Source organism: Colias eurytheme, chromosome 30 (genome assembly GCF_061535395.1).
Source record: "Colias eurytheme isolate Ceu_HAF_F1 chromosome 30, ilColEury1 Martin Lab GWU primary, whole genome shotgun sequence".
In the NCBI taxonomy this organism is placed as follows: domain Eukaryota; kingdom Metazoa; phylum Arthropoda; class Insecta; order Lepidoptera; family Pieridae; genus Colias; species Colias eurytheme.
In genome coordinates this window covers 126,291-152,995 of record NC_143009.1, presented here as the reverse complement: position 1 = coordinate 152,995, position 26,705 = coordinate 126,291, and the positions used below count along the sequence as shown (strand labels likewise).

General features: G+C 32.8%; 1 protein-coding gene across 1 annotated transcript; it reads left to right on the top strand.

The window, feature by feature from the left end:
* The first annotated feature begins 1,659 nt into the window (after positions 1-1,659).
* Positions 1,660-26,512, top strand: LOC149895632 (fatty acyl-CoA reductase 1). Its single transcript, XM_090118582.1, has 14 exons — positions 1,660-1,818; positions 12,666-12,808; positions 13,647-13,740; positions 16,890-17,056; positions 17,518-17,608; positions 19,080-19,225; positions 19,559-19,668; positions 19,998-20,069; positions 22,117-22,237; positions 22,475-22,597; positions 23,166-23,285; positions 24,600-24,751; positions 25,130-25,235; positions 25,961-26,512. The coding sequence occupies exons 2-14, from the start codon at positions 12,672-12,674 to the stop codon at positions 26,085-26,087; spliced, it is 1,566 nt and encodes a 521-aa protein (XP_089974708.1). The 5' UTR covers positions 1,660-1,818; positions 12,666-12,671; the 3' UTR covers positions 26,088-26,512.
* The last annotated feature ends 193 nt before the right edge of the window (positions 26,513-26,705 follow it).

Sequence of the window (26,705 nt, the reverse complement as noted above, 5' to 3'; positions counted from 1 at the left end):
CTTTACCCCGCGGTTTTATCTGCAGCGCTCCGCTCCTGTTGGTCTTCGCGTGATGATATAGGTATAACTCAATAGCCTATATTTAAATGGACTATCTAACACCGAGAGTATTTTTCAAATCGGACCAGTAGTTCCAGAGATTAGGGCGTTTAAATAAACAAACTCTTCTCCAGCTTTGTAATATTATAGTACAGATAGAGCCTAATCATTAATTAATTTTAATATTGTACGATCATTATTATAAACAACATAATATTATGTCTTGTTTGTTGGTACACAAATACAGCTGATCAGAATTTCATGAAATTTTACAAAAAATAAAACCTAAGGTACCTATACTATAAAATAGTGGATGAAAATTTTTGACCGCGTGTGAAACCGCAGGGCACAGTTAGTTTTAACCTAAATGTTGAAATGATAACCCACTTAATAAGTTAATACCACAAATACTGTAATTGCATCATTTCGATAGATATGGTAGACTTTACGCGAAACTTACTAAGACTTACTAGACTTAAGGCACTTCACACTGCACTTATTGCAAGTGCAATTTTTTAATTACAACCTTAAGTGGGTGAAAAGGAATAATGTTTTTAAACAATTTATTTATAAAGTGAAGTCCCATGTGCCGTAGTGGGGTAAGGGGCAGATGCATTATATACCTACATCTGTTTCACTGATCGATTTTCTTTAGGGACAAGTAGGTAATTAGCCTTCTGTGTCCTGCCAGACCGAGACATTTTTTTTCTTCGTCTCCACCGGGAATCGAACCCCGGACCCCTCGGTGCTACGCTCACGCGTCAACCACTGAACCAAGGAGGCGGTCATCAATTTATTTATGGTGTCAAATTTCTTCTTTCTTGATTCTCGACACTCGATAATTTAATCAATCGAACCATGAAAAACTTTTGGTCACGCGAACAAAGTCGTAGACACGAGCAATCTAAATATTACAAACGCAAAAGATAGATATCATTTTTATTAGATATATTTTACTCAATATAATTACTAGTAACATACGTTTTTACATTACTCGATAACTTTTTTAAATTTTATACTATTTATCTATTATTATTAAAAAAAATTCTAACATATTACTTTATAGCTTTGCCGCGCGGTTTTACCCGCATTGCTCCGCTCTTATTGGTTTTAGCGTGATGATAGCCTATAAGCCTTCCTCGATAAATGGGCTATCTAACAGAGAAATAAGTTTTCAAATCGGACTTGACTGATCGATTTTAGGGACAAGTAGCTGTGTTCCGAGCAACTACGAGAAGATGTGTACACAGTACAGAGACGAGAAAATGTGCCAGACCGACACATTTTCTCGTCTCCGGGAATCAAACCCAAATCTTTCAGTTTTAGACGCTAACCACTGTACCAAGGATAAATAAATAAATATTTCAGGACAATTTTCACACACGGCACGATCTGATCGAATACTAAGCATTCGCTTGTGTTATGGAAACCAGATGGCTGATAAACATACATATAATATAATTTTAAATAAATACTTATATATAGATAATTAACACCCAGACACAGAGCAAACATCTATGTTCATCACACAAATATGTGTCCCGGGTGGGAATCAAACCTCTGGCTTGGAAGGGCCACTACCAACCAAGCCAACCGGTCAGTCAAAGGAGGACGAACGAAGGGTCCTTTCTTAAATAATTCGCAAGCGGTATGACGTGACTTTACTTGCAAAACCCAGCATTGCACGCTAATTCAAGTTAGTTTAATATTTTCCGAGCAACTGTAAGGACGTGCGCTTTTCCCTTTGTGTATTGTGTTTTGAACTGTGAAAACAAATAGGTAAATTTGTTTTATTTTTTATGTTATGGTTATATTTGTTTTGGTTTTTAATTTATGGTGAAGGATGAAAAATAAAATGAAAAAATATTTTTAAGATGTGGAAAATCTAGTTTTTCTTTTAATAATTAGGGGTGAAAATTGTCATAATAAAAATATCGAAGGACATAATATTAACAATTTATTCTACATAAAGTTTTTCTTTAATTAATTATTAGGGGTAACAATTTTTTAAAACATAGAATCAACTGCCTTACAAATCGAAGTTCTTAAAATGTAGAAAAACCATGACTACGGGAAAATAGATCAATAAAATCTTATATTTTCATGCATAGAATATTCTATCCATACAAACGCATTCCGCCCGCGGCTTCGCCCGCGTTTTCAAAGAAAAACCCGTACAGTTCCCGTTCCCGTGGGAATTCCGGGATAAAACCTATTCTATGTGTTAATCCAAGTTACCCTCTATATGTGTGCTTAATTTCATTGTAATCGGTTTAATACTATTTGCGTGAAAGAGTAACAAACACACATACATCCTCACAAACTTGCGCATTTATAATATTAGTTAGATCTTAAAACCTAGACTCTAATTAGTCTAATTTTTAAAAATGCATAGTTCTAATAAGTAGGTACTAATATTACACTTGTTAATTGTTAATTCGCTAGACCGTAAACAGATTTTATTCCCTGTAATTCCGAATAATTATGTTTTTAATTAAAAATAAACTGTAAATAAAAATAAAAATAAAATTAAAAATAAAAACATTTTTATAAATTTTGCCACAATTGTAAATTTGCATTTGCAAAACAGATCTCTAAAGAAATATTGAATATTGTTGACCACAACCACATTATATGCAGTGGTGGCTCAGTGGTGAGTACCTACCTTCAAATCGATAAGTCCGGGGTTCGAGAGCAGGCGGACGTGCAAATAAATTGGATTGACTTAATCGAAAATTAAATTGACTCTATATTTAAAAAGAAGAGCGTGTGTGCCGAGCAAACGTGTCAGAAGTGAAACTTCTTTGGCAAGATTCAATACCAAAATCGTCGCCTTACTCCATAACGTGACGGTATTGCCATGACGAGACCTTGAAATTTTACTCTCAAGGCACCTAAAGATGTTTCACTTCAAAAAACATTATTTTAAATATAAATTTATTCTAAACTGATGCGTTAGGTATATCACATGTTCGACATGCACCAATAAGTTAAGTACAAGTTAGATTGCTTGAAACACGACCTAAGTTATGTGACGTAACATACGTTGCAGCTATGTTAAGGTAACTTGTACTTAGTACCCATGTTACAACTTGATCGATCATGTTAACTTAGAATTGCCGTATGTCTTGTATATACAATAGTTACTTTATTAAAGACCTTTATATTATTATGGGCGGAAAGCTAGTACCTATAGTACTAGCTTTCCGCCCGCGGCTTTGCCTGCTTTGTCTAAAACCTAATAAATTATGTACTAAAACCTTCCTCTTGAATCACTTTATCAGCTTAAAAAAGCTGCATCAAAATCCATTGTGTAGTTTTAAAGATTTTAGCATACATAGGGACATAGGGTCAGAGAAAGCGACTTTGTTTTATACTATGTAGTGAAGTGATACAATATAATCAAAAACGTTCAGTTTTTTATATCCTAGTTGTCCGCGCGTAGATTTGCCCATTTTGTACAAACAAACTATTTAATAAAACTTACTAAAGAAAAACTATCTTAAGTAAAAACCCCACAATTCCGTTTAGGGCGTCCATAAATTACGTGAGGTGATTTTTTAAATTTTCTTTTATTCTGAAAATAATTATAAGCTCTGTCAAAATAATTAAGCATTATGATTTTATGAAGCGTGCACTTTTTTAATTTTCAATTTTTTTTTGCTTTTTATGATTGCAACTGTACCTAAAACAAAGTCCGTTTTCATTGCGAGAATAATAGAATTAATTAATGCAATTATTTCAAAATGTTTTATTGTTGTTTTTTTGTACACGGGTAAAATAAATAAAAAACATTTTGGAATAAATTAGAGAGCAGCTTTCTTTTTGAGCTCTTTTTCAAAAAATCAAAATGAAATCGGATAAGCATTTTAATTTATAAAAATAACAGACAAATAATCTATAGTAATTTTATAAAGCTGAAGAGTTTGTTTGTTTGTTTGAACTAATCTCAGGAGGCGCACCGCGGTATCATCCGCGTGGCTCCGCTCTTGTTGGCCTTAGCGAGATGATATAATAGCTTATAGCCTTCCTCGATAAATGGGCTTCCTAACACCGAAATAATTTTTCAAATCGGACCAGTAGTTCCCGAGATTAGCGCCTTCTAACAAACAAACTCTTCAGCTTTATAATATTAGTATAGACAAAAGACTTCAACGAATTTACATCTCAAATCCTAAAGGCATAATATTGTTATTAGTTCAACTCAAACTCAAACTCAAATATAAACGTAAATAATAAATCACTTGTTTTTGTCTTAAATTCTTAACCTAGTATTTCTCAATTGCAAATACTCAGTACTAAGAAAAACAATGAAAACTATAATAATTAAAAACCATATAATAGATATTTATGACATCTTTGACGTCATCCATGTTGTATACAAAGTTTTTTCCCAATACGTAAGCAGAGAAAAACGAACAATCGTATTGTTACGTAATTTTGTAACAAAAATCATAATGTTATGTATCCAATATTTTTTCCAATATTCTATAAATAAAATATTTCAGTCACACTTTGAAAAATGTATTTTAATCTATTATCTATACTTATATTATAAAGTTGAAGAGTTTGTTTGAACGCGCTAATATCGGAAACTACTGGTCCGATTTGAAAAATTATTTCGGTGTTAGAAAGCCCATTTATCGAGGAAAGCTATAGGCTCTATATCATAACGCTAATACCAATAGGAGAGGAAAAATGAAAATGAAATGAAATGAAAATGAAAATGCGGGTAAAACCGCGAGGCACAGCTAGTGTAAGATAATATATTTATTATATCTAACAAAGTGACCAAACTTGAGATCAACAATAAATTAATTTAATAATTTTTCTTTCTATTACTGAAAATATAGAGCGGATTTTGAAACGGGTTAATTTATAAGATAAACTCATGAAATTATTGTATTGTCATTTGTCACCAATCCTTGTTAAGTGTACAAAGTTTGAATTAAATCTGTCCGTTTAAAGTGGAACAAAATAGAGTCTTCGGTAACATACAAACATACAGGTGAAGCTAAAAGATGTTTTAAATAATATAGAAATAACTTTTTGTCATCAAAACAACTGTATATTTGTACTCAAACTCAAACTGAAACATTTATTTTATCAATTAGACTTCTTCTAGAAGAACTTTTGAAACGTCATTACATATTTTTAACATTTACCACCGATTCGGAAAGCAGTATCTACGGAGAAGAACCGGCAAGAAACTCCATATTTGCTCTTTTTTGTACAAAGATGAAAATCTGCAATTATACTATGTAGTAATGTTTGTATACATGCTAATCATAATCTCAAAGATTAGGCAACAAAACAATGTATACGTTACATTGCTTCATATGTGTGATGTTTGGTTTAAAACTCTCTACAAATGGGGCAATGGAATGCAACCTTGGTTTTAGTACCCAATAGCCGCTTTGGTACAGAGGTAAATATTATGACTTTGCATTGTTCAAAAGGTTATAAGACTAGCTTTCCGCCCGCGGCTTCGCCCGCGTTTTCAAAGAACAACCCTCGTTGTTCCCGTTCCCGTGGGATTTCTTAGATAAAATCCTATGTGTTACCCTCTATAGGTATGTGTGGTAAATTTCATTGTAATCGGTTCAGTTCAGTAGTACCTAATTGCGTGAATGAGTATCAAACACACACACATCCTCACAAACTTTCGCATTTATAATAATTAATATTATTATAGTAGGATTGTAAAAGCTATTTTTAAAACTGAAACTTATACAAAAAATACCTATATGTTTTTATTTTAAAATTATCACTATAATAATATTACATAATACATGATTTTTTCCAACTAAATACAAGAATACGAATATATAATTAGCACCTAATGTATTATTAACAATAATATTTTGATCCATGTGAACTTACATTGTAATAATTATTCAATATTTTTTTGTTTTTTCAATTTATTTTAAATCAGTGAAATTTAAATATCAAGAGGTCGATCAGATATTTTGCATGAGTTTCCTCTTCCGAATACTTTAATTATTACTTATACATATATAATTAATGTGAAATTGTGTTTGTCTGTTTGTCTTTCCTTCACGTCGTAACGGCGCGATTTTATAATATGATTTCTGTGTCTGGAGGTAGTTGGTTGTTTTAATCACGGTTAATTCTTTAGACTATGCGAGCGAAGCCGATGGCCAAAAGCTAGTTATATTTACATAGTAATTATTTAGTAATCTGTGTTACTATTATAAATTCGTAAGTTTGTATTTTTTGACCTTTTCGTATTGTTAGCTTTACTTTACTGAAAATAACGTTAAAAATAGTAAAAGATCGAACTTTTACAAGAAATCAAACTCGTGAGGAGATTAGCGCGTTCAAATAAACAAACTCTTTATTATAGTAGAGTACACGCTAAATAATTATTTACATTGAATTTAAATAATTGCAATTTATGTGGGAATCTTTTTACGATTAATAAATCAGTTATAACAGTAATGTAAACAGAAAAATAATAAAAGTCATTGTTTACCGATTGTGCATTCTATATTCTATTTTATCACTAGCTGCGCTTCGCGGTTTCACCCGCGTTGCTCCTGCTCCTGTTGGTCTTAGCGTGATGATATATCGCCTATAGCCTTCCTCGATAAATGGGCTATGTAACACCGAAAGAATTTTTCAAATCGGACCAGTAGTTCCTGAGATTAGCACGTTCAAGCTTTTTAATATTATAAGTATAAATATAGTAGCCGTCCGCCCCGGCTTCGCTTGTGGTATGTACATATTATAATATAGCACTCAGGGATCACGTACCTACATAAAATATAAATAATTTTTGAAATTATTTATATGTTATTGAAAAAAACAACACACAACTATGAACAGTAATCAAGGAACGGTATCAATACAATAATTTCATGAGTTCTTACTAAATCGTGTTTTTTAAGTAAATATTTCACCGTTGATATAATGAACTATACGGTTACCATTCTAGTAGTTAATTTAAAACGTTATTTAATAAAGAGCCTAGTCAATTAAGGAAATGGCTTAGCCAGTTTCCTGCGACATAATATATCGCTAACCAGCTATAATTTAAGAAATGCGAAAGTAACTATGTCTAAACCGATTTGAGAAAGAGAATAGGATAGATTTCATCCCGGAAATACCACGGGAACGGGAACTATGCTTTCCTTGACTATGTGCGCTTGCTTGTAAGTACATAATATTATAATTATACATGATTAGAAATCTATGTGTATGTTTGTTTATTTCATATTTGCAGTATTGGCGTAATATTTTATCACCGATTGCTTCAGAGCTCGACCCACTAGTGAAGTTAGTCAACCGATGCGTGATTATATTTGTAAATAGAGCGTTGTATTCGTCCCCGTGGGGTTTGGGCCAAATGAGACGAAATTAAATTTAAAAAATTTTATGGGGACATAATTTTCAGTTATTGGAAATACATTTTTGAAGGTATACATCAATAGGGGACATTATTTCATATTTAACTAGTTTTCCGCCCGCGGCTTCGCCCGCTTTGTCTAAAACATAATAAAATAAATACTAAAACCTTCCTCTTAAATCACTCTATCTATTAAAAAAACAGTATCAAAATCCGTTGCGTAGTTTTAAATATTTAAGCATACATAGGGGCAGAGAAAGCGACTTTGCTTTATACTATGATTTACTGCAATTTATGTGAGAAATATTTTTACGATTATTAGGTACTCAAATCATTATTGTTTACGAATTGTGCGCTTTGAAATTTTATAAGTTATATTATACAACTAGTGGTCCACCCTGGTTTCGCCTGTACATATATAGCCTATAGTGCTCAGGTAAATTTTCGATATTTGAAATATATTTTTTGACGATATAGGTACATAAATAGTAAATACAAACACACAAAATCTATGAATAATAAATAATTTTCTAAACGAACGTTATTCTGAAAGAAAACAATGACCATTGAATTCAAATTATTAATATTAATATTTTTAATATTTACATCTCTTTTCCTTGTTCACTATTAGAGCGAGACAGAAATATCTGTGACAGGAATTTACTAGAAGTTAATTATTATAACCTTCTTGAACTGAAACGGTAAAACATGAACTTATTACGTCATGAAGTTATTACACGGTTAGGTACACCCCTTGACCACTGAGCGGCCCGATCGGGCCACGACACAATAGATTTTCTATTGTGTCTGTGATAAGTGATTCCGGGGGCTGAGGCATTAACAAGGTGTGTCCTGTGACTTTGTCCTTAATTCAAAATGTTTATTAAGTATTTTATTTTTTAAGATTTTAAATAGTTTAATGTCAATAAGAAATACGTTAAAAGGTATATAAGAACTTTTTGAACTGAAACTTGAGAGTAAAATTTCAAGGTCACTTCATGGCAATTTTTACTTAAATATTTTTTTGATATAATCTTTGGGTATTGCCAAAGAAGCACGGAGCAAGTAGTCAAGAAAGTTTCACTTCTGACACGTGTATTCGGCACTCTTTTTTGTAACGGTAAAAATACATTGATTCTAATTCTTAGAACAGAAATGCAGTTTTACCACTGCATTTAACAATACTGCAACAGTATTGCACCAGAATGGATATTTTGCAAGGAACTGATTTTGATCTAATAAAACACGATTTATTTAGCCTATTATTTGTGTTTCCTTTCTCTTCCTTAATTATATAAAACAATAATCTTTCTATATAATAAAAATGAATCGCAAAATGCGTTGGTAAGCGCATAACTCGAGAACGGCTGAACCGATTTCGTTAATTCTTTTATAATATTCCTTGAAGTACGAGGATGATTCTTACGGAGTGAAAACGTAAATATGTACCTACCACGGGCGAAGCGGGGGCGGACCGCTAGTCTATACTAATATTATAAAGAGGAAAGGTTTGTATGTATGTATGGTTTTCACGCATAAACTACTAGACCGATTTTGATGAAATTTGGCACAGATAATCTATCTAGACCCTGAGAAAGAACAAAGGCATACCTTTTATTGCGAAATATGTACCACGGGCGAAGCCGGGGCGGACCGCTTGTATTGAATATAATTGTATTATTAATCCCATCCCATAAAATATATATACTTATATATAGTTATATATATTTTAAAAAAAATTGTTGAAAAAAAATAACATTGTCCAACAACAATTTTCACAAAATCAGTTCCCACACATTAAACATACCAAAAAATAACTATATTAATATGAATATTAACATATTAATAACGGAAGGAAAAGCACATTATCGACCGTGAACTCGACACCTTGACCGTACATTATTAAAAGTATTACATCTTAATGCTACCAATGACTTGCATGTTTACATAATATAGTAAAGTAAAGGCGAAAGTTATTTCTATGTTACTAGTTCTTGATCGTGACTTTGTCCGCTTATTATATGAATATTTCCGGAGAAACAACAAAAAATAGTTGCTGTTGCTCTAGGATGACTGATTTTTAAGAATTGTCATTATTTTCCTAATAATTAAGAACAACTTCAATTATATTAAAATTCTGTTTTTTGGAAATAAACTGTAACGGCTTGACCTTACACCAAAATGACCTTAAAACTTTAAAGGTACAGGACAAATCTTATAAAAAAAAACAAAATGAAACTTGTGCTGAACCTTACAGCATTTTTAGATTATCCTATCCTACTAATGACAACATGTAATAATAATACTTGCGTAATTTTATGAGAATATATGTATTTTATTGCTCGCGAAAACGACTGGGCTGATTTTGATAAAACTTTACAATAATATAGCCTAAACATCAAAATAACACAAGAGCATACTTTTGCAAGGTAAACCCGCGTGACACAGCTAGTTTATAATTTAAATGTAATTACAATTCATTCCATGCTTCAAGACGTAATCAGAAGTCACCAAGAGACCTTGGTTGTCGTCACATATCGATGTAACAGACGATCTTTATTTTTGTATTTTGTAATTATAGAATAACTAGCTGTGCCCCGCAGTTTTACCTGTATTGCTCCGCTCCTGCTTGTGATCATAATCTTATATATAATAAAACCGGCCAAGTGCGAGTCGGGCTCGCGCACAAAGGGTTCCGTAGCAGCAAATATAATAAATTACAGTTAAATCAACCTATCTCAAAAACTATAAGAGATACTTTGATCAAACCAAAAATCGTTGAAAGAGTTAATTAGCATGCATCACCTCTATTTTTTTTAGAATTTTATACCCCGTAGTTATAAAAATAGAGGGGGGGGGACATACTTTTTACGACTTTGAGAGCTGATATCTCAAAAACCGTTCACTTTAAGAAAAATGTTTTTTAGAAAACTTTATATCATTTTAAAAGACCTTTCCATTGATACCCCACACGGGTATGTACATCGAAAAAAAAAATTTCATCCCTCAGTTACATGTATGGGGGGCCCCACCCCCAATTCTTTTTTTTACTATTTAGTGTCATATTTTTGTAGCGGTTCATACAACACATATTCCCATCAAATTTCATCACTGTAGTACTTATAGTTTCCGAGTAAATCGGCTGTGACAGACGGACAGACGGACAGACGGACAGACGGACATGACGAAACTATAAGGGTTCCGTTTTTGCCATTTTGGCTACGGAACCCTAAAAATGAATCGCAAAATTTGTTGGTAAGCGCATAACTCGAGAACGGCTGAACCGATTTCGATAATTCTTTTTTTATTATATTCCTTGAAATACGAGGATGGTTCTTATGTAGAGAAAACGTAAACATGTACCACGGTAATATTAATATACTATTATATAGCCTTCCTCGATAAATGGGCTATCTAACTAATATTATAAAGCTGACGAGATTATTTGTTTGAACACGCTAATCTCAAGAACTACTGGTCCGATTTGAAAAATTCTTTCAGTGTTAGATAGGCCATTTATCGAGGAAGGCTATAAGCTATATCATCACGCTAAGACCAACAGGAGCGGAGCGCTGCGGGGGGCACAGCTAGTATGTAATCAAAACTCTTGCAAGTAAACACAACTCAAGCAAATAATATATCATGAGTTTTTTATTTATTAAAAACCTCATCAAAATCGGTTCCAGATGTTATACACAATATGGTGTAACTAACACAACTTTTATGTATCAAAATTATTTTTAAACCGTTATTTTTAATATCTTATTAATGACATGATCTATGTAGAAAGGAATCGATTTCATATAATAATGGAGTTTAGATTGTTTGATTATGTTATCTGTTTCTTTAAAACTATATTTTGTTATCTGTGCTTTAAACTCTATTCTTTTGTTATATTTTTGCAATTGGGTAATAAGTATAATAACTATCAATGTATAATATCTAGTCAATTATTGTTGAAATGAGTTTCGTCCTACTAATATTATAAATGCGAAAGTTTGTGAGGATGTGTGTGTGTGTGTTACTCTTTCACGCAAATACTACGGAACCGATTACATTGAAATTTAGCACACATATAGAGGGTAACTTGGATTAACACTTAGGATAGGTTTTATCCCGGAAATCCCACGGGAACGGGAACTATGCGGGTTTTTCTTTGAAAATGCGGGGGAAGCCGCTGGCGGAAAGCTAGTATAAGATATAAATTGAGGTTCATAAAAATTAAAACATAAGTATGTATTTTGGAAAAAAAAATTCAAATTCCAATGAATGAAATTATCAGAACATAGGTACCCATCTTTAATGATGGCACGTACAGTACATAGCAAGCACGAGCTTTCAAATAAAAAAGAATTACCAAAATCGGTTCACCCAGTCAAAAGATCTGAGGTAACATAGCTAAAAAATGCAATTGAATTGAGAACCTCTTTTATTGTAGTCGGTTATAAAACAAACAAGCTTCAGAATAACCCATTTTCAAGTTGTGCCATTACAATAATCGTCTCTATAATACTGAAACATATTAGCACTTACACAGTAGCTAAACTATTGCAAATTGCAGACGATGTCACGGGTGACAACTAGTTACGAAATAGTAAATTTTCATAACCTCTTGACTCATATTGTCCACATAATTTCGACATTCGTAATGTGTTTTTAATTAGCATCAAATAATGTGTACAATTTTGTAATGTATGTCGCTTCGTAGGTTCAAAACGGATGGGCTGTTTTTCGTGTTGTGTTTATGATTTAATTAGATTTCTACCTGCGGCTTCGCTCGTGTGGACTATAAAATTTTGTCAACTATAATATTATGTTTTGACAAAAAAAAACCTATTTAGAGCAATAAGAAGTTAATCTTATATATAAAAATGAATCGCAAAATGTGTTGGTAAGCGCATAACTCGAGAACGGCTGAACCGATTTCGATAATTCTTTTTTTATTATATTCCTTGAAGTACGAGGATGGTTCTTATGTAGAAAACGTAAACATGTACCACGGGCAAAGCCGGGGCGGACCGCTAGTAATAAATATAATTAAAATCCTAATAACACGCTCTGAGTAACTCATGAAATTATTGTATTATCACCTTAATTGTCACCGATCCTTGATAAGTGTACAGTTTGAATTAAATATGTTCGTTTCAAGTCAAAGTTTCGAGTCATGTTTTTTCGTGCGTGCAGCCGGCTCTATCGAATTATAAGACGTTGTCACGTCAAAAACAATTTTACTAACAGATAATAATATCATCCACAGTGAGCCATGTCATCCGAAGGTTTGACAGCGATGGAGGTAGACTCTCTACCAGACAGGATAGCTGAGACCTTCGCAAACACAACCGTCTTCATTACTGGAGGCACTGGCTTCATGGGCAAAGTTCTTGTGGAAAAACTGTTAAGGTATGGAATAGTTTAGTTAGAAATTGATGAATAGAATAAAAATATCAAGCTCAAAACTCAAACTCAAACATTTATTTAAAAAAAAATGTTGTGTGATTTTATGAAACCACGGTAAAAGTGAAACTGTTCGAACGGTTCCGAACACTGCTTTGTGTAGCGCATGTCGCGTGACGGTCGGCTGCCGATTAGGTATATACCTACTCGGCAGCCACGATACACGCGACATGCGCTACACAGACCAAAAAGTTTGAGACGATGTAATAAAAGTTTCACTTTAAAAATTAGACTTCTAGAAGCACTTTTGAATCGTCATTAGGTACATATTTTTTATCATTTACCACCGATTCCGGAGAAGAGCCGGCAAGAAACTACATAGTTGCTCTTTTTAATCATATCAGTATAGATATCAATTACAATTTAATTTTACAAAATATGTAACAGCATAGGTATATAATATTATCAAAATATGACATAGAACTGAACTTTGTGAAAAATATTAAAAAGTCTCTATTTATTTTACATTTTAATGAATAAAAGAAATAATTATTTCTGTAATTAAAATCTATACTTAATATTATAAAGCTGAAGAGTTTGTTTGTTTGAATGCGCTAATCACAGGAACTACAGATAAATGGGCTATCTAACACCGAAAGCAGTACTATTATAATAGTTAATATTATATTCTGTGTCGAAATAATTTATCAAATCGGACCAGTAGTTCCCGAGATTAGCGTGTTCAAACAAACAAACTCTTCAGGTTTATAATAATATTAGCTGTTTTAGTATAGATAAATAAATATATATCGTATGGCGCTAAAACAAATATTACTTATTACAGGAAATGCCCGGATATCCGCAAGATAATATTATTTATTCGGCCAAAAAAGGGAAAAACACCAAAACAAAGGCTCGAAGAACTTCTTAGCGATGCTGTAAGTGTTTTAATATTATTATTCACTAGTTTATTGTTTCAACTTTGTCTGTACCTAAAATATAATTACTAGGAATTATTTTCTAATTTACTAAATAAACTGACATCTATATCTTTTATTCGTAATGACTTCGAAATCGGTTCATCCGTTTTGACATTTTTTTCGAACAAACAATTGTATTAAGTATATTACCTGTGGTTAAACATAGAAAAATAAGACACAATTACAAAAAACGGGCAAATTTGTCACAGACAATTAAATTTCAAATCAAAATTCTTACATAACTTTAATAAGATAAAGAGAGCAAATCCGCGTTGAAAAAGTAGTTTAATTTATTCGCTAGATGATTAATATCATGTACAAGAGCCATAAAACACATGTAACTATAAAAACCGGTCAAGTGCGAGTTCGACTCGCGCACGAAGGGTTCCGTACTATCAAGTAAAAAAATACGAAAAAACACGTTTATTGTATGGGATATAATATTTTTTATTTTATTTTTAGTAGTTGTTGTTATAGCGGCAACGGAAATACATAATTTGTGAAAATTTCAGCTTTCTAGCTATCACGGTTTATGAGATACAGCCTGGAGACAGACAGACAGGACAACGAAGTCTCAGTAATAGGGTTCCGTTTTACCCTTTGGGTACGGAACCCTAAAAATAACTGTATTTTACGACATAAAACTGTATACATTACTTAACTGCCAAAAGACAATGCTGTTTCTCTATTTTCGTAACTTGAACTTAACCTAGCTTGAAGTTAAGTGAACAAAAAACGGAAAAATAGTAATGCAATATTATGATTAGGGTAATTATTTATGTTTGGGTATTTTTTGTTTTTCCAACTAAACATTAATTGGATAATAAAGTTATTTATTATTATTATTATAGATTTCCTGTTATTTTCAATCATTTTTAAGTCTTTATTCATTTATATTATAAAATAGGTACTTAGTTAATACTTTTATTAATAAAAAAAATAACGTGAAGTATTTTTTTTAAACAACCATTGATAAGGAATGTCAAGCTGTTTTAAGAAAAGGTAATTGTTTACAAAGTAGACTTTAAACGGTGCATTTACATCAAACGAGCGAATGCTCATTCTAACCCTTCTATGTCAAATTATTTCAGTGTAAACAGGCGTAGAGCATTCTGTCGTTGTTCTTAGTGCGTTCGAAAAGAATAAATGCAATGTTCTAATACTGAACAACACTGAATACGAGTTTTAAGAATGCACTTGCTCTAGCTCTAGCTCTATGTTCGTTTGATGTGAATGTACCGTTAGACAATATTTCAAATTTATCTTTTTTTTGTTATGTAGTATATATCCTTTGTAACAATTTAGACGTATTAACCAAACCGAGCTAAAAAAAAATATACTAATACATATTATAAAGCTTGTTTGTTTGATTGAACGCGCTAATCTCAAGAACTACTGGTCCAATTTGAAAAATTCTTTCGGTGGGGAATAGCCCATTTATCGAGGTAGGCTATAGGCTATATATCATCACGCTAAGACCAACAGAAGCGAAGCCACGCGGGTGAAACCGCGGAGTGCAGCTTGTATAAAATATACTCCGTAAATATATTATGCAGGGTATCTTTCTACTGTCAAAAATTCCGAAATGCATCTAATAATTTTTGAGTCTTCCCTATATCTTCTTCTATAAAAAATCCATTTTAATTGTGTATTCAAGCAAAACATTTCACGTTTAGATTCCGTTCTCTTACTTAGGTATAGTGCATCGAGTTGCTCAATCTTGCAACACGCCAACCTATGTGGTAAGACATGCCCTAGCTAAACGTGTTAGTCATTCTGTTTCGTTTTAGTTTTAAAGGGATATATTACTTGTGTTATTTATTAGTTAATAATATGTTTTATTGGATAATAAAATAACATAGGTATAATAGTAATTGAGTTCTATCTTAAAAAATATATATACCCTGTAAGTATTGTACTTGCATATTTATAATATTTGTCTAGGTATTTTTAATAAATTTAATATTATATCTAATTTTGATTAACAAAATTTTAATTAATGAAAATTATAGGTATGTACTTATTTATTTTTACTTGGAGAAAATATATTATCAAAATTGATACCTCTAGGTATATAGATGCAATGATACTTTTAGTTTATATATCTAGTTTTATATTGTGACTTCGTTTATAGATGGTTATACAAGTAGCGAATATATTATGCTGTTGTAGACCACATTCTATCTGCGTATAAAAATTCATCAAAATGCGTTCAGTAATTTTGTGTAAAAGAGTTGCCCCGACAGATTAACAAACGTGATACTTACATATATCTATATTTACTGACTTTCTGAGTTTTTTGGACTTGCCTATATTATAATATGTAACTTATATTAATTTAAAGGTTTGTTGTTCCTAATCTGACCTAAACAAACAAAATATAATACGTAATGTTGGCGTAAACATCTAACTTAGACATAACTTGAAAGTTTCTTACTTAGTACACATTACGACAATAGCACTAAGATGCGAATTAAGCAATGTTTAACGGCTTATGTTTATTTAAGTTACAAAATCTATGTCAAAATCAAGTTAATGAGTTTAAGTTAAGTGTCAATAACTTAGCACTATTATGTTATGTTGGTATGTTAATTGATATTACTTCACGCGAAAATGGATAAACCGATATGGATGTAACAATACATTCTAATATCCTATTAGCCTACTAGAATGTTTGTATATATTAAATAGCTCTTATAATAATTGATTTATTAATCACTAGATTTTAAGCCCGCGGCTTCGCCCGCGATTTCAAAGAAACACCGCATAGTTACCGTTTCCGTGGGATTTCCGGGATAAAACCTATCCTAAGTTAACAAGGATAGGTTCCAAGTTAACCTCTGTATGTGTGCTTAATTTCATTTTAATCGGTTCAGTATAGTATTTGCGTGAAGGAGTAACAAACACACATATACCTACACTTCCATCCTGACAAACTTTCGCATTCATAATAGTAGGATAGGATAGGATTCGCCTTTGGTTGACAGGAATTCTTGATAAATAAGTTACTTTCAATATTTTACTAGCAGTAGGAAATAATACAATAATATTTTCCATGTCATATATTATCTACATAAAACTCCAATGCTAATTTACTATTTTTCTAGTTATTCGAGAAAGTTCGCAACCTCCGCGGTGGCGTAGAACCGCTTCTACAGAAGATGCAGCTGGTCTCCGGTGACGTCATCGAGCCTGACCTGGGGCTCTCTGATGAAGACAGGAACATCATCATTGATGAAGTGGATATTATAGTACATGCTGCTGCTACTGTCAGGTATCATATAAATAATAATAAATAAATAATTCAGGACAATTTTCACACACGGCACGATCTGATCCCATACTAAGCTTTCGCTTGTGTTATGGAAACCAGATGGCTGATAAACATACATAATTATATAATTTTAAATACATACTTATATAGATAAATTAACACCCAGAGACAACCGAACATCTATTTTCATCACACAAATATTTGCCCCGGGTGGAAATCGAACCCACGACTTCTGGCTTGGAAGGCAGGGCCACTACCAAAGAATAGAAAAAAATTATCATGAGACGGGATTTGAACCCGCGTATTCTGCCTTTGCATTAATATATTATGATAATCTCGTAAGATAATTCATAACTCAATATTTTTTTGATTTGATTTCATGCGTTGCGTTGATATGCCATTCAATTGCGTTGCGTTGATAAAATGACACATTCAGCAATATTTTTTTTTCTTATTAACAGGTTTGACGAAGAACTGAAGAAAGCAGTGCTCCTAAATGTTCGTGGAACCAAATTAATATTGGAATTGGCGAGGCAATGCAAACATTTAAAAGTAAGTATAGACTTTTATGTAATTACTCTGTATATTCATCCCTCAAACAGCTATCAAGACGAATTATTAATTGCAGTACTATATTTTTCTCAAGTCGTAAATATAGAAAAAAAAAAATGACGATAGTTGAACGTGACAACGTCCGATTGTGCTTCTTTGTAGCTCGATCCGCGCTCTCGCTTCAAGCCTTACATGGAACGCCTCAGAGCGAGGTAACGCCGCATGAGTCATGTTTTTTCGTGCGTGCAGCCGGCTCTATCGAATTATACGACGTTGTCACGTCAAAAACCTTCGAGATTTGAATAGTTTCGCAATAATTGAAACCGCAAAATTTAACTTTGAAGAAATAACTATTATGACAGCCACATTTCGCTGTTTCTATTTTTTAAGCTAATGTTCCTTGTTGTGGTAATATGTCATTAACATTATTACAAGCTCTGCCCCATGGTTTCTCTTGCATTACGTACGCAGTCACAGTGTATGTCTTTTTTCGCTTTTGCGACGACTTTCAATGTTGGCTGTTCCGATCCTTTAATAAATCGGATGTTGTATATTTTTAATTTTAGCCTTCCACATGGTTCCAACATAAATGGACTATCTAACACTGATATAATTTTTTAAAACGGACCCGTAGTTCATGAGATTAGCGCGTTCAACCAAACAAACACAATTCAGTTTAATAAGTCATAAATTAGTATTTTAAGCTATTGCATAGCTTCTATCGCGGGCCTTGATCGCGGGGACCGAATCCAGAAATTTCGTAACGAAAAACCTCACGCTCCCCACTCTGACGGGCGCGGAGGTGTGGCTTGAAGGCATAACATGCAATAGCTTTACCGCGGCAGTCCCCGAGTGCCACACGTCTTTTTTTTTCAAAATGAACTACCTATCATTTTTTTTTAATAATAGAGTTACTGGTGCCCGCGACTTCGCGTAACTGTATTCAATTAAATTAGGTATAACATTAGATATGAAGATATACCTACTATTTTTCTTCTCGAAATTTCGAATTAACAATAATTTTGCAGATAACTTGAATCAGTTCTATAGTATACTAGCTTTCCGCCTGCGGCTTCGCCCGCGTTTTCAAAAAAAAACCCGCATAGTTCCCGTTCCCGTGGGATTTCCGGGATAAAACCTAGCCTATGTCACTCAGAAATGATGTAGCTTTCCAACAGTGAAAGAATTTTTCAAATCTGCCAAGTAGTTTCGGAGCCTATTCAATTCATACAAACAAACAAACAAACAAAAAATCAAACCTTTCCTCTTTATAATATTTGTATAGACTAGCGGTCCGCCCTGGCTTCGCCCGTGGTACCTACATGTTTAAACTATCCTATCTCTCAAGTTGGATCGAACTTTATTATAATGCGAATTTTATTATAATCGGTTAAGTGGTTTAGGAGTCCATTGAGGACAAACATTGTGACACGAGATTTAGATGTTATATGTAACTACTTATTATTCCCAGCTGCACTTCCACATATCGACCGCATACTGCCACCTGCACGAGAAGCTCCTCGAGGAGCGCCCGTACCCGCCGCCCGCCGACCCGCACAAGATCATACAGGCCGTCGAGTGGATGGACGACGAGACCATCGCTGTTATAACGCCCAAGTGAGTTGTTTATAGCCAGAATTATTGTGAATACAGATCCTGAATAAAGAGTCTGAATTAAGATTCTGATATATAAGATGCTAAATTAACAGATTCTGATTTAAGACTGAATTAAGATTCCGAATTGAGATACTGAATACAGATTCTGAGATAATTCAGAGGCATTTCGTCACACGCAGCAAATAAAATGCACTCAATATTAGTATTCCATAATCTGAATTTTTTACAATTTTTTGTGCGTTTTGAATATTTTATATAAAATATATATATATTTATTGCTGGACATTTTCGTAACATTCGTTTCGTTTTTTACTACTTTATTCCATTTTCCAGATTACTAAGCAAGTTACCAAACTCTTACGCCTTCACGAAGGCGCTAGGAGAAGCGCTCGCCGTGGAAGCTATGAAAGATATACCTCTTGTTATCTTGAGACCGTCTATTGGTAAATATTCTAAATCTTTATTTGTGATTAAAATTAACGAAGTTTTGATTACAATGAATTATTACTCTAGTCAGTAATTATTTTCAGTTCAATTGTTAAAATACGTAAAAAGAAATCACAATTCGATTGTATTGCAAATATTTTAAATCTACAATATTTTGATTAAAATTAACGAAGATTTGATTAAAATTTTAATTACTCTGCTGACTAGTCAGTACAAATTATTTTTTTAAATGCAAAAATATAACAGTACAAAAGCTCTTGCATTGTTGTATCGTATTTTTGATTGTTATATATATAATGTATAAACTTGTATATTTTTATTATAGTTATTCCAATTTGGCAAGAACCTGTCCCAGGTTGGACTGACAACATCAACGGACCTACAGGACTTCTTATTGGTAAGAAAATTATCTAGGTACGGTATACTAATTTATAGAACTGAAGAGTTTGTTTATTATTTAGAACTAATTAAATGAAATGAAATGAAATATGTTTATTGTGGATACATAAAAAAAATACAAATAAAATAAAACAAAGAAACTTAAATCTAACTTAAATCTATGCATGCCACATGAGGCCTGCCACTCAGTGCAATACACTGATTTTCAGTGGTTGCCTTAGAATGCCCTGTTGACAGTGGATGTATTTTTGCTCAAAACTGCATAAAGTTATTAAAAAATAAAAAATAATAATATATATATATCTATTTTAATATTATGATATATATACTAAAAAATACTATAATTAATTTTAATATTATAAATTATAATATATACTTATACTTAGGAAATAAATAATACATAATTACACATTAGCTTAGAGTAGTGACGAGATTATTGGATAAATACTTAAATCTTAGACTTAAATAATAAATAAACAAATAGAAACATTATTGGGGATGCTAAATTTTTTCTTGTTGGCGTTTTTGATAATCGAGAAAATAAGACTTTAATTTTTTTTTAAAAGAAGATAAGTTTTGTTGTGAACGAATAGGCGGCGGCAAGTCGTTCCAACATTTTGAGGCTCGATACCTAAAACTGCCTCTAAAAGTAGATGTTCTATGTAGGGGAATTTCCAACAAAGAACATGCGTGTCTAGTCTGGTAGGTTGTATTATTTTCCGCCAACCATTTCAATTTATTGTACAAATATACAGGTACTCTATATTTTATAACATTAAATAGGAGCGTAGCCATGTGTAAGTGGGTACGATATTCCATTTTAAGCGAGTTGTGTTTGATCAAGTATGGTGTAACATGATCACGATAGGGAATTACTTATATAATCTACTGCAATATATTATTTTAGCGCAGAAAGTAGGAAACTTCGCAACAATTCGAATAAAATCGACATCATATTATTTTTTTTTTATTAGAAATTTTTGAACAATAGAAATAATTCGATCTCGATTCTTAATTCAATAAAACACCATTTTAATGCTATAAAACTAAACATCAAAAATTTAAAAATTAACCTTAATTTTTGCCCATTATAACCAAACGCATTCTGAGCACGCGCTCTTACGCCACGTTCGAAGGTTATAACTACATATATTTGTGACACAGCCATTGTTTTATAGACGCAACTTCCTACACGTTTTGTTGCAAAAACAGTATTTCTGTGACATTTTTGAAAGATAAACAATTTGCAGTAATAAGTAATAACATTATCCGACTGCGCAAAATTTGTAAACTAATGATTCTCATTGTTCTTATGTAATATGTATTTCTTTACTTTGATAGCTCATTGTAAAATAATATATATGCGATGTCTTAGCGTCATCAAAACGCTATTTATTCATATAGGTAATTAATAATTTACCTATATCCATTAAAAACTCTAAAACAGTTTAGACAAAAACTTTCATTTTCCCTTTAGAGAAAAATTGTGATCATTCCGTATGCAACTTGTTAGAGATAGCCGATAGGTATAATTTTTTCTATATTATGTGTTTATTAACACGCTTCATCTAAGTATGTTTGTATATAAGCATTTCTTTTTGACTCAATCATCACTTAAACGGATAGATACATCTTTCTTCACATCAAGGATCAGAGACAATACAATGATTTCATTTTATCTAGCGTGTTTTTTTTCTATATTTATAATTGTTTTATGGGCCCTCTTCACTTAAAAAATAAGTATACAGTGTGCGAAATGTCGGGTTAATAATCTATACTAATATTATAAATCTTAAGAGTTTGTTTGTTTGTTTGAACGCATTAATCTCAGGAACTGCTGGTCCGATTTGAAGAATTATTTCGGTGTTAGATAGCCCATTTATCGAGGAAGGTTATAGGCTATATTATATCATCACCCACATGAGCGGAGCAATGCGGGTGAAACCGCGCGGCACAGCTAGTATAAGATAATAATAAATCGCGCTTAAAATCCGTTACAATCTTTAACTTCTAAATGCTTCTAAAATAATAAAATATATTCGCAGGTGCTGGCAAGGGTGTGATCCGAACAATGTACTGTAAAGGCAACAGTTACGCAGATTACCTTCCTGTAGATGTTTTTATCAATGGCATTATGATAATGGCTTGGAATTATATAACAAATGGGTGAGTTGGTAAAGTAGAGTAGAGTAAAGTAGAATAGAGTAAAAGTAAAAGTAAAAGCAATAGTAAAAGTAAAGTATTAAGTAAAACAGTTTGTAGTTTTTCAGAAACACTTCTAGTTCAGAAATTTTCTTATCCCAATGTTTTATGCCACGTCAATGCTTTGTTGTTTACCTCCTTCGAAATCGATTTTGATTTCAGTTTAAATTAAAATTGAAATCAATGATTATTAATTTGCAGCGATAAAGAATCAAATGTGATCAACTTCACGTCATCAGCTGAGATCAAAGTGACGTGGATCGAAATGATAGACGCTGGCAGAGAGATTATCATGAATAGAGTGCCTTTAAACGGAGTTGTTTGGTAAGTGCTTAGTATCCATGTGACGATTTAAAAAGTAAAAAAGTAACGTAATTAATGCGAAAGTTTGTATGTTTGTTTGCTTGTTACTATACTATATTTATGAAATTTGGCATATACATAATATAGGGTAACTTGTAATAATTAAACAGGTCAAAATTAAATTATGAACTGAAGTTTAATTCAAATCAAGTCATACTTAATAAGTAGCTTATCTTCATTTGAATCCGCTTGATTAATTTTTAAATGCACTCACTGTAATTACAAACAGTAATTTCTTCTAAAATGTTTTCACGATAGGCAATTTTTTATCATCACAGGCAAAACCTGAGCAAGTGACTAGTAAATAATTGGAACGAAGTTCCTTATCGTGCGTTGCAAAGGGGGCTAGACAGAAAAAATTAAGACGAAAAGTTGTAACGACACCTTGCTATAGTTGTAAGCCGTGCGGCATGCGCGTGTTTCCCTTTCTCTCTTTCATAGAAAGCAAGTCATTTTAGTAATTTCGTTCCATCCGGGTGTCCCTTGACACGTGTCTAGTTATTTTTTATTCACTATTGTATATTTTCAGGTACCCAGGAGGTTCCATGAAGCATTCCCGATTATACCACAACATCTGTGCATTCTTCTTCCACTGGGTGCCCGCCATTTTGGTTGACATTCTGCTCTTCTGCCTTGGATATAAGCCTGTGTGAGTATATTATATCGTGGGAACTTGCTTGTGTTTGTGTGTGTGCGTGTAATTAGAGGTTGTACTTATGCTTGTGTGTGTGAAATATTGATCTTATATAGTGACATAGTGTGTGTGTATAATTACAGGATGTTGTGAATGTGTTTATTAACTATGATGTATGGGAAATTTCTTATGTTAGTGAACTTAGCAGATCATTTTTAGCAGATCAAAAAAAAAATGTGAGTTCTTATCGCGTGCAGTTGAGTTCTACAGTTCCTGATACTTTTTAGAAATAGTTCTGGCGTTTTTATCTTAAAAAACGACATTTGAAAAAATGATCTGCCAACTTCCCGTAGCAGAGGATTTTTAGCAGATCAAAAAAAAATGTGAGTTCTTATCGCGTGCAGTTGAGTTCTACAGTTCCTGATACTTTTTAGAAATAGTTCTGACGCAAACGACATTTGAAAAAACCCGACCTGGACCCGGCTTAACGTGATGCTAAGACGTAATGCTACGACGTGATGCTACGACGTGATGCTACGACGTGATGCTACGGCGTGATGCTACGCTATGATGCTACGGCGTGATGCTACGGCGTAATGCTACGGCATGTGTTACGGCGTGATGCTACAGCGTGATGCTACGGTGTGATGCTACAGCATGATGCTACGGCATGATGCTACGGCGTGATGCTACGGCATGATGCTACGGCATGATGCTACGGCGTGATGCTACGGCATGATGCTACGGCGTGATGCTACGGCGTAATGCTACGGCGCGATGCTACGGCATGATGCTACGGCATGATGCTACGGCATGATGCTACGGCATGATACTACGGCGTGATGCTACGGCATGATGCTACGGCATGGTGCTACGGCGTGATGAAATATGACATAAATAAATTTTCTAGTGTTTCATTTTACGCGAGTATTTCTAATATGCTATATGCTATGGGAAGTTGGCAGATCATTTTTTCAAATGTCGTTTTTTAAGGTAAAAACGCCAGAACTATTTCTAAAAAGTATCAGGAACTGTAGAACTCAACTGCACGCGATAAGAACTCACATTTTTTTTTGATCTGCTAAAAATGATCTGCTAAGTTCACTAACATAAATTTCTTGTGTGTATATATTATGTAATTATTTTGATCATGTTGAAAGTTGTAAGGAAGAGTGTTAAAAAAATATTTCAATTGCATAATTTATAGCTGGTTGAATCTTTAGAAATGAAGTCGGTTAATAAATTTAAGGATTAGATAACAAGTCTTCGGTATTCTGTATATTTATTTCGAAGAAAAGACAATCATTTATTAAACTTCTATAAAACCAGGTTAACCCGCGTCCACAAGCGTATCAGCAAGGGCTTCGACGTGTTCGAGTACTACACAAACAACCAATGGGACTTCAAGAGCGACATCGCGCAGCGCGTGCGCGAGCGGCTCAACGTGCGCGAGCGCCGCGACTACAAGGTGGACGCCGTGGGTGAGTGCGCGCTATACCCACCGGTTTGCTGCAAGTGACATCGATATTTCAACTACTGATTCATATCTTTCCTATGGCTACAAAAAAGATCTAAACATCTCAGGTTATCATTTCTTCCGTAAGAACGAGATGCATTATATTTAGGCAGCAGCGAGAGAGATTATAAAAGGTCATTGTACCTACGGAATTCTTCGTAGCTGGTGAAATATCTAGTTGAAAAGTTGGAGTAGGATTTCCAAAGTTTTCAACTAGATGGCGATGTTACAAAATATATTATCTATTTATTTATTTCTTTCCAAATACGTCCATTTTATGTTACTGCTACAAAATGTGCTTAGTTATTTTTTCTATTTTTAATACCTCTATTTATGTTCACAGGTTTAGACATATCAAAATATTTTGAAGACTGCATCCGCGCCGCGCGAGTTTTCATACTCAAAGAGTATGATGATACATTACCTGCCGCCCGAAGACACATGAAAATGTAAGTATGGGATAATTTGTTTATTATTGCTAGAAATTAAAAAAAATAAACAACTTTTTATAAAAGTAATACCTTTATTTTATCGCAAAGAGAGAGTCTTAAACTTTACTTTAAGAAATATAAGCATGTGGGGACAGTTATGTATATAATTGCACGCCTCTTAAGCGAAGCGTTGAGGTGGGTACTACTGTCACTTCGCGCAAAACATCTGATTTTTCAAACTTAAAATGTCTTTATGTATCATACATTGCACTTGTAAGATAATACATACACACATATTAAGAAAAAACACTATTTTTAACGTTCATCATATTTTTGATGTCATTTTTGTTATTTAAACTAGTTAAAAAACAGTTTAAAAAAGTTCTGTCTTGGACGTCCGTGTGTCTGTATGTGCGGATCCTTTTTCTTGTTAACACGATAGCGACCGAAATACTTTACTAATCGAGTCTTTTTTTTTCTCTTACGCTTGAGTATGCTCAGGAATAGAACCCTTTCATTTTTCAGGGTCTGATTCGATGTGGTTTAATTGTTATTAAATAAACAAAAATAATAATTAATTAATATTTATTAATAAATATTTATTAAAAAAAAAATTATGAGGCGTGCACTTTTGGATTTTCCAAATTATTATTTTTATATTTTAACCTTGTAGAAACTGTTTCTATGACATTATAAATAAATTTTTTTTTTGTTTATTCACACAAAACTACTGTACCTTTCAGCATGTGGTTCGTCGATCTAGTAGTCCGCTGTTTATTCTGGGGGCTCATTTTCTACTGGCTCAGCGGCTGGACGACCTCTCTCTTCTCGAGTGGGTCGAGTGACGTCACACACACGATGATAGAATAGACTGTTTTTATATAAATGTATAGAAATAAGTAATGTACTTATAAGTGACTAGATGTGTGTACTGGCTTTGCCTGAATTTATCCTGATTGTAGCCAATGCCCTATGTTACCGTTAATATAGTTTTTTTATAGATTAAACTTCTGTCAATAACTGAAAATTAAACCATTGTTCGTATAACATGTCAATGTACTTGTAATTTTTGAACAATTTTAAGTTTTTGAACATTAATATTTTTATAAAAAAAATGTTTAAATCTGGTTTTTCTAATATGACAATTAAACAACAGGGTATTTGTTAAAACTATAAAAAGACAAGAGAAGGCCTTTGTCTTTATGGTATATGAAATGTATACTAAGTTGTATAATATAGCTATATTTTAGTCGATTTTGTAAAATTTTGTAAAATATAAACAATATTCGAAAATATTTATTGTTTTTATTCGACCCTTACCTATTATATTCCTACCTCTACATAAAAATGCAGTCTGAGCACAAAATACATCCACTTTCAGCAAGGCATCCTAAAGCAACCACTGAAAATCAGTGTATTGCACTGAGTGGCAGGCCTATTGTGGCATACATATTATATTTAAGTTAGATTTAAGTGTCTTGTTTCATT

Excerpts from the sequence above, each read along its gene's own strand:
- LOC149895632 (XM_090118582.1), top strand. The coding sequence starts at position 12,672 with ATGTCATCCGAAGGTTTGACAGCGATGGAGGTAGACTCTCTACCAGAC. Across the intron at positions 22,238-22,474 it reads TGGAATTATATAACAAATGG|CGATAAAGAATCAAATGTGA; the intron begins GTGAGTTGGTAA and ends ATTAATTTGCAG. Across the intron at positions 25,236-25,960 it reads GCCCGAAGACACATGAAAAT|CATGTGGTTCGTCGATCTAG; the intron begins GTAAGTATGGGA and ends TGTACCTTTCAG.